The sequence below is a fragment of the Adelges cooleyi genome, unplaced genomic scaffold, assembly GCF_023614345.1.
Source record: "Adelges cooleyi isolate 19-005CV unplaced genomic scaffold, UGA_ACOO_1.1 ACOO_flye_CR_arks_rails_tigmint_CR_PRNA_21, whole genome shotgun sequence".
Lineage (NCBI taxonomy): Eukaryota > Metazoa > Arthropoda > Insecta > Hemiptera > Adelgidae > Adelges > Adelges cooleyi.
The window spans coordinates 13,996,410-14,013,203 of NW_026095871.1; the positions used below are offsets into that span (position 1 = coordinate 13,996,410).

General features: G+C 29.6%; 2 protein-coding genes across 3 annotated transcripts in view; both read left to right on the forward strand.

Annotated features, from left to right (window-relative positions):
- Positions 1-2,064: 2,064 nt before the first annotated feature.
- LOC126834266 (chromobox protein homolog 1-like) lies at positions 2,065-5,747 on the forward strand. The gene is made up of 2 exons (XM_050566064.1): positions 2,065-2,186; positions 5,386-5,747. The coding sequence occupies exons 1-2, from the start codon at positions 2,125-2,127 to the stop codon at positions 5,705-5,707; spliced, it is 384 nt and encodes a 127-aa protein (XP_050422021.1). The 5' UTR covers positions 2,065-2,124; the 3' UTR covers positions 5,708-5,747.
- Positions 5,748-10,923: 5,176 nt separating this feature from the next.
- LOC126834260 (band 4.1-like protein 4) overlaps positions 10,924-16,794 on the forward strand; it is a 105,208-nt gene continuing 99,337 nt past the window's right edge. For both annotated transcript variants that reach the window (XM_050566053.1, XM_050566054.1), the window contains exon 1: positions 10,924-11,381. The gene's annotated coding sequence lies outside the window, so the exon portion shown is untranslated. The remainder of the gene's footprint in view (positions 11,382-16,794) is intronic.

Here is a 16,794-nt window from a genome sequence, read left to right on the forward strand (position 1 = left end):
TAAAAATATATGGGAACCAAGCGACGTCGGTTATTCTCTAATATATAAATGGCAAAACCCGGGTTTCTTTTGAAAAAACCCAACCCACTCCGGTATTTAAGGTTTTTTTGTAAGTAAACCCCAAAAGACCCTGAAACCCGATGGGTTTTACTACCTGGGCGGATTATTCGGGGTTTACCAGAAAAAAACCCATTCAAAATTCGATATAGCTTGTGGTATAATTGAATTTTTAATCACGTTATCTTTCAACAAATAAATATAGAATATATGCTATATATTTAGATAAATTTTGATTTTTTTTAAAGAAAATAAATGTTCTTAAGAACTATTCATTTTAAGGTAATATTTGTACAAACTATACATATTTATAAAAACAACTAGGCGGAATTATTTGACTCGTACGGTTTTCATGGGAAACTTTGCTAGTAATCTATATTTTATGCGTTACTGATGCGACGACACGCAAACAAAAATGATATATTTTGATAACTGAGAACTTACTCTACAAAATATATTTATTAGGTAAGGTTGCATAAACCTTTTTGGTTTTAGGTAAAACTCCAGAAAACTAAAGCAGAAAAGTCACTTTCAATGTAAACGAAAACGTGAGGCCTTTTTTTATTTTTATCAATGTCCGGGGCCTGTATAAACTCTCTTAATGGCATTGAGACTGGTCTAATTCTGGTTTTGGAATTGGAAACATCTCTGGACTACTCTGAATTATTAGTCTATTTTGCATTTACATTTTCGTCAATACATTTTACAAACAAAATGTACACTTTAAAGCTATTCATGAAGTATGGGGTAGGTATGTAGAGATATCAGATAGTACTGAACTACTTGTCTTAACCACCCAACTAAAATGTTTAAAAGAGCGGACGCTCTTAGTATTCAAATAGACTCTAGGTGTTGTCCGATGTATTCCAAGCCAAGGCGACACACTAATAAGGAGGAAATATACTTAGTTAAGTACTTACTAACTTAATTATACTATTCTTAGCTTAAGTTATTAAGTTACTACTTAAGTTATGCTAGTATAGCATAACTTTCACTTCGTCATTGATATAAATATAGTGAAGTTTTCACGGGGACATGAGTTCACACAACGAGAAAAATAGAGTAAAGGGGTGGGACCACCACATGTATGTTTCATGCGATCAGTGTGTTAAATTTTCACTAATACCTAAATGCTAAGAAAACAATCGAAAATAGCGAATATTCATCATAATGATTTTAAACCGTGTCTTTGTTTTAGTGTTATATTAAGTTTGATAAACGGTCAAAATTGAAAATTTTACGTAAAGATTGTGTATTTTTTTTTTTTTTTGAACTTGATAATGAAATTACCAAATCGTGTCCCTCGAGTAGAGATTAATTTGATTATCCGCAGACAACATTGGAAACATACATTTTTGGGCTATATTAATTTCTAGTAGGGATCGCAAGCAAAATTATATCTAAATTATCTGTTTTTTGACGGCAGAACGAAGAAACACCTATTGGGTACGTTTTACTTGAAATTCTTTGTATCACGGACACAGTTTAACTGTGGTACGGCCGCCGGGGCAACAGTAGTGTGGTACGGCTACAGCTGTTTAAAATTTTTGCCAAGAAGCGCCCCTACCCTAACCCCGGTACGGGTCTGTATCCGGTGCACGGTGGCGACCCACGCGGGTAGCAAAAAAAAAAACCACCCTCCTCTTTACCGGGCTACAATGCTCTCTCAGTGTATATGCACTAGCGACCGTTACGCCATGTGTCACACGATAATAATTTCTTCACGTATGAAAATGTTAATTTAACACAAAACCCGATCGGTATTACAACATCCGGTACACGCGTTACGCGTTTTTCGCTACTACACAACCCTTTTAAAAAATGCCGGAAGGTACCATAGATTAACGATTGACCGGTGTTTGTTGTCCACGCGGAACACTGCCATATGCTACGGTGGTAGCACTGCGCTTAATAGGAGAGTAAACTGTGCTTTCAATCAATAACCACTGAAGCGCCCTGCGTCTCTCGTCCCCTCGTCATTCTCTTACCACGCCCTGCCGCGTTCGGATTGCTGAGGTGACGGGTTTCCCGGTTGGATTTCACATAAACGGAATTACAGTTTTAGAAATGGCATCCACCAGTCAGGCCGGCGAACCAAACGCAACGCACGAAGACATCTCGACGACAAGGTAACAACAATTGAAATATAACGTTTTTAACGTGAATTATAAATATTTTTCTAACATTAATATGTCTAATATATTATTATAATAAATGTATATTATAAATACAATATATTATGTATTACATACATTACAACGTTACAACATTGTATGTACCTATTAGTATGTTTTTTTAAACATTCCGTCCAAGACAAAACACGAAATAGACAAAACAAAAATTATTTATAAAAACGTTTTTTTTAATTGCGTACCGAACGATTGGTTTATAAATAATTACATTATTAAGTAACGTTTTGATACTAGGCACTAACTATTGGCAAAACTTCTAGCTAATGCTTATTGTATAATTTTTGTAAAAGATCAATTAAAAATAAGGTCAATTACGTTTAAGGTGCCTGGGAGGAATTCTAGGAATATATTTTCGAATAAGAGAGGATTGTTTAAAGAGAGGATTTTTTGTTTTTATAAAATTGTGAACAATTTTTTTAGGTTTCGTTGATTGCTTTATAATTAAATTTTATGTGTTTTTAATACCTATATCGATTTTAATTTTGAACCTTTCGAGGTTTTCACCTTTCATGGTCGATAATTATGAATATTACACAAAATCAGTATCTAATATTACTTATGAATTACCTATGAGTTAAATAATTATTCTTAGAGTGTATACAATTTTTTTTTTGTCTACACATATCTCTAAAAATTCGTCTTACCCAGTGCAGTGCGAACGATCTTTCTCAAAGTTGAAAATAATAAGACGTTCAAAAATAATAATACCATTAATTTTCAATGTAAAAATTTGACTACCCAGAACGCTATTTTTCCACGATGCGATGCTTTTAATTAAAAATAACTTATTATACAATAAAAAAAGTCAATATTAGTTGTCAAATTAAAATAAGTAATCAATACAAAAAGTAATTTGAAATTCTTAACTAACGACAAACGAATTAATGAAGAATTTGAGAAAAATAAATAATAAGGTAATTGTTTTTTAACATTATTTTGAATCGGATGATTAGATCTTGCGATCAGAATAACGTATTTTACATTATTATTTAACTTTTAGTTATAATGTGTGACATAGCAGTTATGGTCGGTTTTATCCTGCCTGGTGCTGCTTAATTCATACGCTCCCCTCTGTTAAATTGGTCCTTCCGGTTCAATTGTATCCATTTTATCCCCCTAAATTCGATATAATGGTATAATAGCGAGTACACAATCAAATGTATTCGGGCTCAGAGCTGTGGATTTGGATTAAATTCGAAAAATAAGTTTTCAGTTCAAAAAAATCAAAAGGGCAAACAATCGGCTATAACAATCTACCAATACCTTTTTAGTTTACCTATCCTTTGGGTTCTTTTGTATTTTATTGTAGCCGTGTCCAGGTGTGATTTCCATTCTTCAAAGGTTCACCTAGCTACATTATTTACGACAGTGTCAACAATTACATTCTACCTAATACATTATAACTGGAATATAGAATGCCATTACATGTGTTTTAAATAAAACAGCTGCTATGTCTTATGTCAAAGGTTAGGTTTTCAATTTTAATTTTTTTAGGTAAAGGCGATATTTACATTATTTCATTAACCGTAGCACGATTTGTATTTTTCTAATATGAAATACTTACTTATGTTTATGTATATCACGATTTCAATGAGCTCATCTAGAATTTTATATTATAATATAGCTGCTATATTATAGCATATCGCTTTTAACTAAAATACAAGGGAAATATTTCTATTCTACTTTATATTTTTCATACATAAATTAAAAAATTGCCATTAAAGATTACTGGAACATACATTTTTTTTTTTTGGTATAATTTTTTTAGGTTTATGTTTTTTTTTTTTTTTGTCTTTTAGGTATACATTTTATTAGTTCCTAATTTCTGCTTAAATTACTGAACTAAATTATGTTTAAAAATTCATAGTAACATTATACAAAATTTATGAGTTATACTTAAAATGGCGTACCTTATTTTCTTTTGTTTATTTTACCTAGATCTTTGGATAATACATAAAACAAATAAATGGTCTATTAAAAATATAACCAATAAAAGTTTATTAAACAACAATTTTGGCTTAAGAGATGACATTCGTAAAGATTCTTTTTTTTTCATTCATTTTTTATAAGTTCGTAAGTATTAATATTATAAAAAATAAAAACGCTACGACACAGTTAAAGGTTTTTTCTATGTATTGTACAAAGGTGGTAATTTTACTGTGAATATTGTATAAGCTCATAAGTTTGTCCTTCGCGAAGCAGTTTTGGTGGGAAAAAATTGTAATTTATCCTTTATTAATAACGGTGATAGTCTAACAAACAAATAATGATAATCAATAAAGAATCCTTAGTGCTGTACTATTAAGTACACACTGTAGTTTAAGCTCTTATGATTTTACTAAAAATTGCCTATACTTTACTCCGTAGGAATAGGCGGAGTAGCATCCTATAAAAAAATTGTGAGACAATTCATCTTTTGAAACATTTTGCAACTTTAATCTAAATCTTACTTAAGCACTTATGGTTATATGTAATAAAATAATAATAAAAACCCTTAACCATAAAAATTATATACTCTCCGCCAGTCTGTCGTGAGCGCTGAAGATGACCACATTGTTGCCGAAATATGACGTATTCGCGGAGAGTATATCATTTTTATGGTTAAGGGTTTTTATTATTATTTTATATTGCAACCTCGTTTAGTTTGCCAGCTCATTACAAATAGAATACTTTCTCAAAAATATGCATCTTTAAGATTATAAAATAGTATATAATATGTTTGTTATATCCGTAAACAATAAAACATGTAAAGAGTGAAAGTGTCAAACGTTCCAAGTGCCAAAGTATAAAAATTGTACTTTATAATTTGATTTGTATTTCATTCATTATCGGAAACAATTTTGTAAATTTTTCAAGTAAAGAATAGTTATTTATAAAAAAAAAAACAATCATATTTAAAACTCAAAAATATGTGTAAGTGTTTCCGGTAATGAATAAAATACCAATCAAGTTATAAAGTTCAATTTTTATACTTTGGCACTTGAAACGTTTGACACTTTCACTCTTCATGTAATATTACCAAACTACACAGTTGCAATTATCGCGGTATTTTATTATACTTGGATTTTCATTAGAAAATATATTTTGCTTAAATAATGTGTACATTATTTTATATGTTGTGAATTGATTATTATAGAAGATCTATCAAAGCAATTATCGACAAGTTCACACACAAGGAAACGATCTATTACAATGTAGAATGGAATGAATCAAAAAACTCTTGGGAGCCAAAAAAAGATATCCCGTGTGAAATGATAGAACAATATGAAAAAAATCCTCCAACGCACACCAAAGAAAAAGACATCATTTTGGGCTACAAGTTAGAAGAAAAAAAAATGACGTTTTTAATACGGCCTAAGAATGAGACTGAAGCAGATTTTTTTCCTTCGGAAATCGCCAACATAAAATACCCTCAAGCTGTGATTGAATTTTATCAGGGCATTATTAAATGGACTTGAATTATCCTCCTTTATAAATTTAACCAGTATTAACTCTATCCTTTATTTATTAAATTTTATGACTTGTGGTCGAGCACTTTTTTTGTTTTTATATCAGTATACAAGCTGTTATTAATCATTGTTTTTGTATTATAACGATTATTCATAATACTATTTTTATGTATTACAACATAACGATAAATTGTCGAATAAAGTTATCATCCATAGTTAATTTAACGAATCCCTCTAAAACCCAGCTTGTGAGAGTCCCTTAACAATTTGTATTGTATAAAATGTTCCGAGTTGTGTAATTCTAATCAATATTTTATGTAATTTTTATTCTTTTTATTCATATTTGTTTTTATGTATAATTTAAGAAAATATGCTTGAGTTTTCTCTAGTCTATTATCATATTGATCTCATCCTTTTAGTTGTCCAAACTCAAAAAGTACACTAAAGGTTCTGTTTTTCCTTTTTTTTCTGCTCTCATAGCTAAATTCATAAACTTAGATGTAGTGCAAAAGAACACAGAATACAATTTATTGTCCATATTCATATGGTATATTTTCATGCTCTTTTAAATTATATACAAATTAAATGCGTCCTAATAATTTCCGTTCTGTTATTAATAATATTTAATTGTGATTTTGTCTTATAGTTAATTCGCACGTGTCTAAGTTGTAACATTGTATTATTATTCTGTATTATATAGCTACTTCTCATAAATAAATATAAGCTAATACTCACTTAAATTATGGTAAATTGGAAAATATTATTCAATGTATTATTTAAAATTTAACACAATAAAGTAATTCATACCTATAGTAAAATAATAAGTTTATATAAAATCAGTTTTCATTTTAACTACCCGAATGGTTTTCCCTTAGAGTTTATAATAGGAAACAAAACACATTGTACATATGTTTGAGCTAATGTAAAAAGAACCTGTAAATGAAACAAAATTTTTAACTTTTTGTTTGACAAATAAGGTAAGTTCTATAATTACAAACTGCTGTGACTGGATAAAAAAATTATAAACCGAGTATATTATTTAACATATAGGTTGATATAAGATGTTTACATAAATCTTATCCAAACATGGATGTTGTAATGTTATTGGTAAAGATTATAAAAATGAAAATAATTCGAAAGTGAATTTAGCTAACGACTCAGATATTAAATACTATCCACTTGTGATGGTCATAGAATCTTGACATTATGTCGTACTTTAAATGAAAGTAGAAAGAAAATTTGTGTTGTGATGGTTAGTAGTTCATCTTAGAGGAAAATATGGTAATATTGACTCGGGCTTTATTTATTCGTAAAGTACGCCTACATTTTAAGCTAATTTCAATAATATTATAATCTAATAACAATAATAATATACGTTTTTATCTAAATAAAGTTAGTTTTTAACGAATAGACACTAAGAAAAAAAGGTGATTTTACTTTTTAGGTTTTACGGTAGTATAATTTGTAAATATTCTAAAAACAATTTCCTCTGATGGGACCATATGATAAAAAAAATTAATGGGTGAAATTAGGCGCACATTACAAAAACATACATGGGTGGACCATATTACTAAATTTTCTTCTATGAGATATTGTCTCCAAGTATAACTAAAATGTTAAAACTTACAACTATTACAAACAAAATACAATTAAATAGAGTAAAAGACTGTTAGATTTTACTCCTAAATTTACGAAGGTAGCGACCTCTGAATTTTGATTTACCAAAAAGTGGTAGTAAATTATATACAACTAGATGGCGCTACTTTATTGGCTATAATAATAATAATACACTGTTAGCGGCTACAGCAACCGCGTAGCGCGTTTGACTATTCTGACTTATTTGTGATCAATTTTAGATTATTTAATTATACTTATAACAAATAAGAAAATGGACAAGAAGTGTTTTTTTTTTTTTAAACTAAATTGCATTTTTGTCTTAGTATTATCAGTAAGGCTACTAAAATGTTTTACTATAACTTATAAACTAAGGTTAGGTAATGTTATTAAACTATTATTCAGTATATAAATAAATATTTCTGTATTCACACATTTTTTTAAATAATAAAAACAAAAAAAAATCTGTATAACTTATTAAATGTGTCGAAAGAGAGTTTGGGACAAACGTGGCCAACTAGTTGAGATGAAGGCAAAAGAGAAAACGAAGATTGTCTGTATTCTTAATTTCTTTACTAACCATTAGTTATTATTAATCGTGTTAGAAAATAAATGATTATATATTTTTCATATTCTATATTTTAGGTATTTATTACGTCAATTAAAAAAAAAAATACTATAATTAACTAGTGAACTATAAGAAAAAAATTACAATACAAATTATATATATATATATGTATTAATATATAAAATATAATATATTATATATACTATAATAGGACTATATCAATAGATATATGCATATTGTTGTGTTTATTATTAAAACAATAGTGTCCTGATTTAGACACGAGTACTCAATTATTATTATTAATTTTCTCATCGCTTTTTATAATACGTTTGATAGCCTTGTTTTGTTTTTGTCTAGCCTTGTATTATACCTAATTTACCGTTCAGCCTTCCTCTTCTCTAACTGAATCCTTCCGATGGTTGTTGCCCTCTTAAATGTAGCTTTAGTTTAGCTTACTCAAACAAATTCCTTGTTCCCGTATTTAAAAAAAAAATGGCCAAGATTTTTATTAGTTTGTACTACCAGCTACGTGAGCCAAATACATACTAGTTTTTATTACAAATCTGTTAAATATTTATAATACAACCTTATACTACACTGGTAGAAGAAAATAGGTAAATAGTGAATTGATGAATATTTTAATACGTAACACTTTTGGCATCTGTTTTATGGTAAAAATTAGTTTAATGTTAATATTTGCTGATTGTTTACGCTATTGTTAAGTTTATGATAAAACAAATTAAGATTAAGTCTAACATAAAATCCTATCGAGTCAAAATCCAAAGAAGTAATTTTTATAATAAATATAAATGTATATATGGTATATATGAATTATGATTTTTAACTATTTAAACAAATATATTCCAATTATAAAAACAAATTATTAGCTTACTCAAAAATTTTTTTTTTAAATTGATCTACAACGAATTGATAAAAATATATATATTTTTCCTGAAAAAATGATGTTTTTAACCTTTTGACCAAGCACCGAAGATACAATACATAATATAATAATTGTTAGATTTCTAACAATTTTTATCAGTTATTGCAATTAAATGCTTACAATACAACATAATATTATAGTATGACAAATGTGTATTGATGTTGGTTAGTTTTTCTCACACATTCTTTTTCGCGTTATACCTACACAGTTATCATAATATGTACAAGTAACAACGATTATTATTGTAGCTATACATTTTCATTTATTCGATTTATTTTATATTGAAAAAGTGAGCGTACACGTAAATTACCAATGCAAACAGTTAAATCATTTTTTTGTATTATTCGATTTAAAAAAAAAAATGTATGTGAATTTCACAATTGGAATAATTAACAATTGAAGGGCACAGGGGAAAAACGGTAGTAGTCTAATTATGAATTTTTTTTTCAAATAGTTTTTTTCAATTTATGCCATTAATTTTTTTTATTTATGTCAATAGATTGTTTAAATGAATACATTTTTTATTAGAATAGCATTTAACGTGATTTTTTTTGTTCTTATGTAAAAGGGAGAGGAATTCACGAATTTTGTTTTAGCTATATTCTAAAATTTTCATTATGTGACTACTACCGTTTTTCTCCTGTGCCCTTCAATTGTGTAAATAATATTATGATTCTAAAAATTAAAAAGTTTTCCCGTGTATTTTAATTATTAATTTAAAAGATTAGACTGCTGCTAAGCGTCTCGAAAATAATACTTAAGCTCAACCTCTACTAGGCTCAGAGAAGTGTCCCCTATTACTGTCAGAGGTTCGTTAGCGTAGGTTGTTTTAAAGTATTTTAAATCAGATTAACAATTTTCGGCCTGTATCTCTTAAAAGGGTTAATTATCTTTCGGACCGTAGGTGGATAAACTATAGCTTAAAATTATGCAAAGCGTATTATTATCACCTTTTGAACAATGTAAAACTTGTTTAATTTTAACGTGTAATGTTATTATTAGTATTTCCAAAAAGTTGTCCATAAAGGATTTGAACAAAGTTAATTTCAGCTTTATAGGTATAAACTTATCTTGTAGCGTTTTTCATCTTACGCACTAGTGTACACCGTTTGCACGATAATGGTTAGTATCACAATTGAGTGTATATTGTACAATGTATGAGATTAAAAGAGAGTCATTTGCAAATTCTTGCAAATTATAACAACTAATATTCGGCATCATTTTGGGATCTCTAAGTTGGCCCACTCGGTGATTTTTTTTATGTTTACACCCTTAATACGCACTAATATATATACTGATATACTATCTCTCCGTAAAGTCATTGTCTTTCGATTTCATAATAATATCTTATTTTGTCATATTTAATTTATACGTTATAACTACCAAGAAGATGTATCATGTATTACCGTTTGATGAATTACTGTACCGTAAACATAAATGTGAATCAATATATTGACCTTAATTTATTATGCTATCTTTGTATGAATTTTGCGATGATTATGTCAAATTTGCTAACGGGAAGGAATTGTGTAATAATTCAAATAATCCTGCGGACAGGATAGACTGGGCTAGGGTGCAGGCTCTCAGTTTAGCTTGTAGGACCGGACATTTATATGATAACATTCGTTTGGCCGATTCGAGCCGGCTGTATGATAAATAAAACAGGACTTCGAAAATGTCGTGGGCTGCTTTTAAATTCGCCAATTCGACCAGGGCCGGTCTAGTTTTTCCACCTTTTATGGAATATTTGATGAAATTAAATTATGTACACAATTTACGGTCTGCTGCCTGTAATTATTTAAATTTTTGCGCCGTATTGAGAACCCCTGATTGAAATCTCGTTGACAGCAGCAGTCAGCACCAGTTTTACTTGGAAAATTAAGCGTACACACAACTTCCTTAATTGTTATCACGAATTAGGATAAATGATCTCAATTGTATGAAAATGTAAAATATAATAATATCTGTCTGTTATACACTACTCGGTGAACAACGGCGGCACATAAACATGTTGGCAGCGCCGTCCGGCGGCACTCCAGTTCACCTGTTCCCCGCGTTGTTACCGCCGCGCGGCCGTTCCAGCGACCGTCCGAGGTCTGAGGAGTCACTCCATGTGAGTAGTCCTTCGGATGTCCTCGTACTGCACGGCGGACGGCGCGGTTCGTTAGTTATTTGGCGGCAATTCCATTATCATCACCATTTCATTATCGCCGTGGTTATCGTCAAGTATTTTTTTATTATTTACATAATTCAAAAAATTGTTTTTCACATCGCCTAAACTCGCGCCGTTGGACGTGTCGGTGTTCGTGAGTTTCGTTTCGTTTTTATACACCTAATAAATAGCATAGTGAGTGTGCGCGTGTGTGTGTTTGTGCGTTTTTTTTGTTAAATTCAATTTGATCGAACACGATAATTAATAACATGTGCCGCCGCCGTCGTTGTTAATTTTATATTACAATTATTAGTTTTACGAAATTTGTGAAAAACGTTCGGTGCGCTTTAAAGATATCATTGCATTGTCGGCGAATCATGTGGATATCGACGTTTTGCTAATTTCGGTAAGTCGCAAAATGATGTTATTTAAACAAACTGTACAGTAGGATGTTATTTTGTTGTTAGAATACTTAAATTAAATTGAAAAAAAAAAAATGTTTCTCGACGATTAAACAAATAAGTATAATAATAATAATTAAATTGTCCAATTGTCGCGATTTGGTTAGATAAAACATTTCGTGAAAAATATTTAGGTATCTAATTGATGGCATTCGATTTATCATCAATAGAGAAACAACCAGCTTTTTTCAAGTGCTAAATTATTAAATTTAACTTTAATAAAACTCATCATGTATTGGGTCAAATGGGGTAATTGTAAACGAATGGGACAAATAAATTACTAGTAATTATTTTAAGAAAGTACCAACAATGATTGATTTTTTATTTAATTATGTAGTATCCTATATTATGTACATAAAGTTGTTCATTTCAATATTTCAAGTTACTGAATTATTAAAAAAAATATATTTAATGTATATTTTCTCCATTTATTTAATATTTTCTCATTTGACCCTATTTTTGTGTATAGTATTATTTTTTAATGCATGCCTTGAGTCTCAGCTTATTTGATTGTTCAAAATGAATTTTTTTGTTTTTATGATAAAATTACATTTCAAATTTTACTAAGAAAAAATGCAAATTGAAATTTAACGAACCGATAACTTTTGGCGGTTTATTTTTTAAAGGATATCAAAAAAGAAATGTTGCTATCGTTATGATGATTTGAACGCTAAAAAAATATAATATGTGTAATTTAGTTATGGCTTAGGTAAATTATCTTATGTTTATGAGTCCTGTTGTAAAATTTCGCATGGTTAATAATTATCAAAAGGATGGATTATCTTCAAATTGGAGTTTAAAATTGATTCTGTAATTATTATTTTATTTTTTTCTTAATTGTTTTGCTTAAAACTAATTTTTTATAAGAGAATAAGAACTCGGAGGAAACATTTGTTTTGATGCAACGTCACAATATAAAGTTACGTTTTTTTACCCCACAAATTTTAGCATCGTTAAAATGAACAATTAATTTACTCTAAAAGTATGTTTTCTTTTGCAAGTATAGTATTTTAATGCGTTATTTAATATTATAAGACATAATTAAAAAATTATTTATCTAAATCTATATCAATTTATAAAAAACAATTCTATACAAAAGTCGAATGAATTCGCAAGAGACTGAATTATTTATAATCTTAATTAGTTTTATTTCAGTTAAATATAGAAAACGTCTGTAGATTATCTCAAGTCAACTGCAAATAATACTTTTTTTTTTTTCTGGAGACACAAAAATATTAAATAGTCGTGGTCAGATTACATTTAAAAATTGTAAAAATAAAAATAACACTATACTTGTTGTTAGAAAAATATACTTACTATTTGGTAACATTTCAAATGTTGTGTAAAAATATTCTTTAGTAACTCAATTTTTACATGTCTCCTCGCAATAATTTTTCTTGTAAAATAAACGAATGGCTCATAAAAACCCTAAAATGAAATTGTTAATAGTTATTCAGTATTAAAAACTTGTTTATCGCTCGTGATAACTATAGGGCTATATCAAAAGCCTATAGGGTTAAAAAACGAGTTACGCGTTAAATTTAGATAATGTTTTCTAAAAGTTTTCTTAGAATTTATGTTCGATCTGTAACAACAGCAACATGTAGGTATTAAGAATGTTGAATATTTTTTCATTGAAGTATTACATAAACACATATTATAATAATTTTGGCGACCTGGTTGGTAACTAAATGAGAAATATACATGCCGGGTTTATTAATATTAAAACAATAATAACAACGTGATATAGATGAAAGAGATATTAAATCTTTACTCGTTGTAGGTACGCGGTATTAAATTACCAATTACTCGTCGATATTTTTGAATTGATCGAAAAGTCATTACAACTTTGGTATACGTTTATAAGATATTATTATTATTATTCATAACATATTTTCACGCCCTCAGTTTATAACGCTTCGAATGCAGGTATACTTTTTAGGAAGGTACCTTAAAGAATATATATATATTAAATACACAAACTATATTTATCTGTGCTGCACACACGAGCAGACCGACTACGTTCATACACCGGATTTTAATAGCTGGTTTTGTTTCAAGATATCCATTGTTTTGTCATGATCACCGGGTGTGAATGGTATATTATTATACTGTAACGCTGCTACCAAGGTTAATGTTACCTGAAACACGAATACACGCGACTAGGATGACTTGTTGTGTGCGGTTACACGTTATTAATTTTTATAAATTGAAATTATTGTCTACAGAACCAACGGACTTGGAATCGTCTGAAAAAGTATCCACCGCATTTGTGGGAACTGAATATATTTGGCAAATATACGCAAAATATAATATGTGTATAGGTACTATTTTTCTTAAATGTTAGGTCTAATCTATACATCTAAACTATATCCGAACTTTAAAACCCCGGCGCCAGTGTTTTTTTTGTTCAAAAAAACTTTACAGAAACTAGAAAGTAGGGTTGACGTCTCTTAGACTGATGAGATTTCAATAGATTTTTTCTTATTTGGAAGAGTAAGACGCATTGGCCTCCAATTTTTACAAATATAATTTCTAAATACTTCTAAATAGCCGTACAGCTTTTAATAGATAAATAAATAAATATGCTATTATGCAAGTTTGAATACTATTAAAATGTTTTCGTTTTTTCTTACAGTCAGGGCCGTATTTAGGAATTTGTCACCCTGGGGCAACAAAAAAAAAAACTCCCTTTTATAATATAATACAAATTTAATGCAATATAAAAAAATATAGCCGTCCCCTCACAATCAGCCGCCCGGGGCAACAGCCCCCCCTCCTAAATACGGCCCTGCTTACAGTTAAATAAAAAACGAAGGTCAATTGGCTTTATAGGAAGTTTTCCATAAAAAAAAGTATAGCAAATTCTCATCACTACTAGATGACATCCCTACTTTCTGTTATTAGCATTACTTTCTTTAGCATAAAATAATACAATTTTAATTTATATTATAAACACACTTTCATCAGACAAAATAGAAAGAACTCTTGTACAAAATGTTCCACATAAAAATAATACCTTACAATCAAAACGAATAAAAATTAACGCCTGTATTAATGTATAAAAAACCTCTTTTGTAAGTTTGTCAACTATATTTTTTCCTTGGTAAATAGACAGAACTAAAAGATTAAGCATATTTAAAAACAAAGTGTGATTATAACTTATACATTTTGACAACTATTAAGAAACCTAGTAAATTTGTATTTGTATATTTTTTTTTTTTTACATGAGATGGGTTAATTTATACTTTATGCTCTCGGAGGCCACTAAGTGAACTTCATCCGATTCTCTTTTGTAGGAATAATCGCTGCACTGTCTACTGGTGTTATCTTATTCTGATTTTGTTGATTTTGTCACCTCGTGTAAGATTTGCCGTCAAAGCGGTAACAGAATCCAATATTAAATTAAGCTGTTTACGTTAAATTACCAGCTTACGGTATTTAAACCCAATTCTGATGTCTACTGCTACTCTGTTAACTATACAAACACATCGTAATCCTACGCTTTAGACTAGTTGTAAACATTTTTTTTTTATTTACTTGTCGTCGGAGAAAAAGATTGTAATACCATGTACATTGTACAATCTTCGATGGAAGTAATAACCGATGAAGTATAAATTATAATTCTGTTTTTTTTTTTTTGTAACGAATTTGAATAAATTATTTTTTATAGCGTACCGAGACCGTTAAACGTTGCCTTGTGAACGGTTTGGATGTCGTTTACGACTTTAGACTAGACTCGACTTTATGATAGCCGGCCGTGACGACTCATTTCATGTGTGTGTATATATATATATATATTTGTGTGTATTCGAGAAAATTTATTTCTTAGATTTATGTTTGCAAAATCAATTCCTGTACGTCCAAAACGGAAGTGCGACCATACATAGTCGGTTTAACTGTACACAGTTTCTATGTGAGTCTTAAGCATTTCTCCTCGTCAAGTACGGACCGATGGAAGTGGATGACCGAAGAACAGATCATTTCTTTAACGGCGTTAACGCGGAAGTACATATTAAAGTGCACAGTATAATCGATTTCCGTGTCTAGAGCACGGCTGTTGTACCTATCTCATAACAGTTATTTCGATTCATTTGACTGAAACGCGTTTATGGTATTCAGATGAGTGTAGACATTATACAACTGAAAATGTTCAGTGGCTTAGGTCATGGTCACGGATTTTTTTTCTCTATTACCGTCACGGCAATTATTCATGTATTTGGACTCTCAACAATGCCTCGGTTTTATACGTAGGTAGCGTATTTTGCGTTTATTCGGTATTTTATTTCCAACCGGTATGTAAATTTTTCACATACCGGTTCTGGGTAATTATAATCTATACTTATGGGTTTCATGATCATAATAAATAACGTTTCCATACTCTCGGTGTTGCTTATGAGGAATCTATTGTTAATTTCCTCTTTTGAATGTTTCAAGTATGTTATGTTCTCGAGGTTCGGCTCGCCAAATTTTATTAATAAAATCTACAGAATATTTTCAAAACCGGTCTTATTAATTACATTATTTAAAAAGAATTCATTATAATCGAGTTTATTAAATTTAATTATCCCTAAACGAACACTTTTTATGAAATCCGATTATAATATTCAAAATACTTGATTTTATTAGACATATAAAAAAAACTCTTGTAATTATAGTCATTTAGATTTTAGTTGTGGCACTATGCTGTGTCTGCACATGTAGCTATTCCAAAAAATATATATATTCTACTAACTCCACTTTAGTAGTTTAAAGGTGATTTTTTACACGCTTAAGTATTTTTTTGACGTTCAAATTTATGTGGATGATCTCAATTCACAAATAATTAGTATTGAAAAGACAAATCCCACAAAAAATAATAATGAGGCCATAGTTGGCATTATAGTATTTTAATTTAAAACTTAATCATCCACTTTGCGTGTCACGTACATTTTGGGACATCGTGTGTATCATATTAGTATACAAATAAACACATTTTAAAATTGCTTACATAAATTAGCATTGTGTTGTCACCCGATAACAAAAAAACATAATTACTACATTAGTTTACTTTTCTTGTCACAACATTAAATCTTCCAACAATCTTCCAAAATAACTGCAAATGATATTTCTCTTCATAAACGTCCTGTGCACATCCCGACCACGGTCAATGGTTATTTTATATTTTATATTATGGTTGATGGATTTGAGATTTCTTTCATTCAATTATTTTTACAACTATCAGCGGCATGTATTGTTTGATTATCGTTACCGGACTGCGGTGGAATGGGTCAGGGGAAGGGGGAACGGTTACTTGTGTCGGAAATATTTGTCGGACATCGTTTGGGACCGAAAGTGTTTTTCTGCATACTGTATACT

What these genes read in the sequence shown, in the direction of transcription:
- LOC126834266 (XM_050566064.1), top strand. Translation starts at nt 2,125, where the DNA reads ATGGCATCCACCAGTCAGGCCGGCGAACCAAACGCAACGCACGAAGAC. An exon ending in GAAGACATCTCGACGACAAG is followed by an intron (nt 2,187 to 5,385) that starts GTAACAACAATT and finishes TGATTATTATAG; the next exon opens with AAGATCTATCAAAGCAATTA.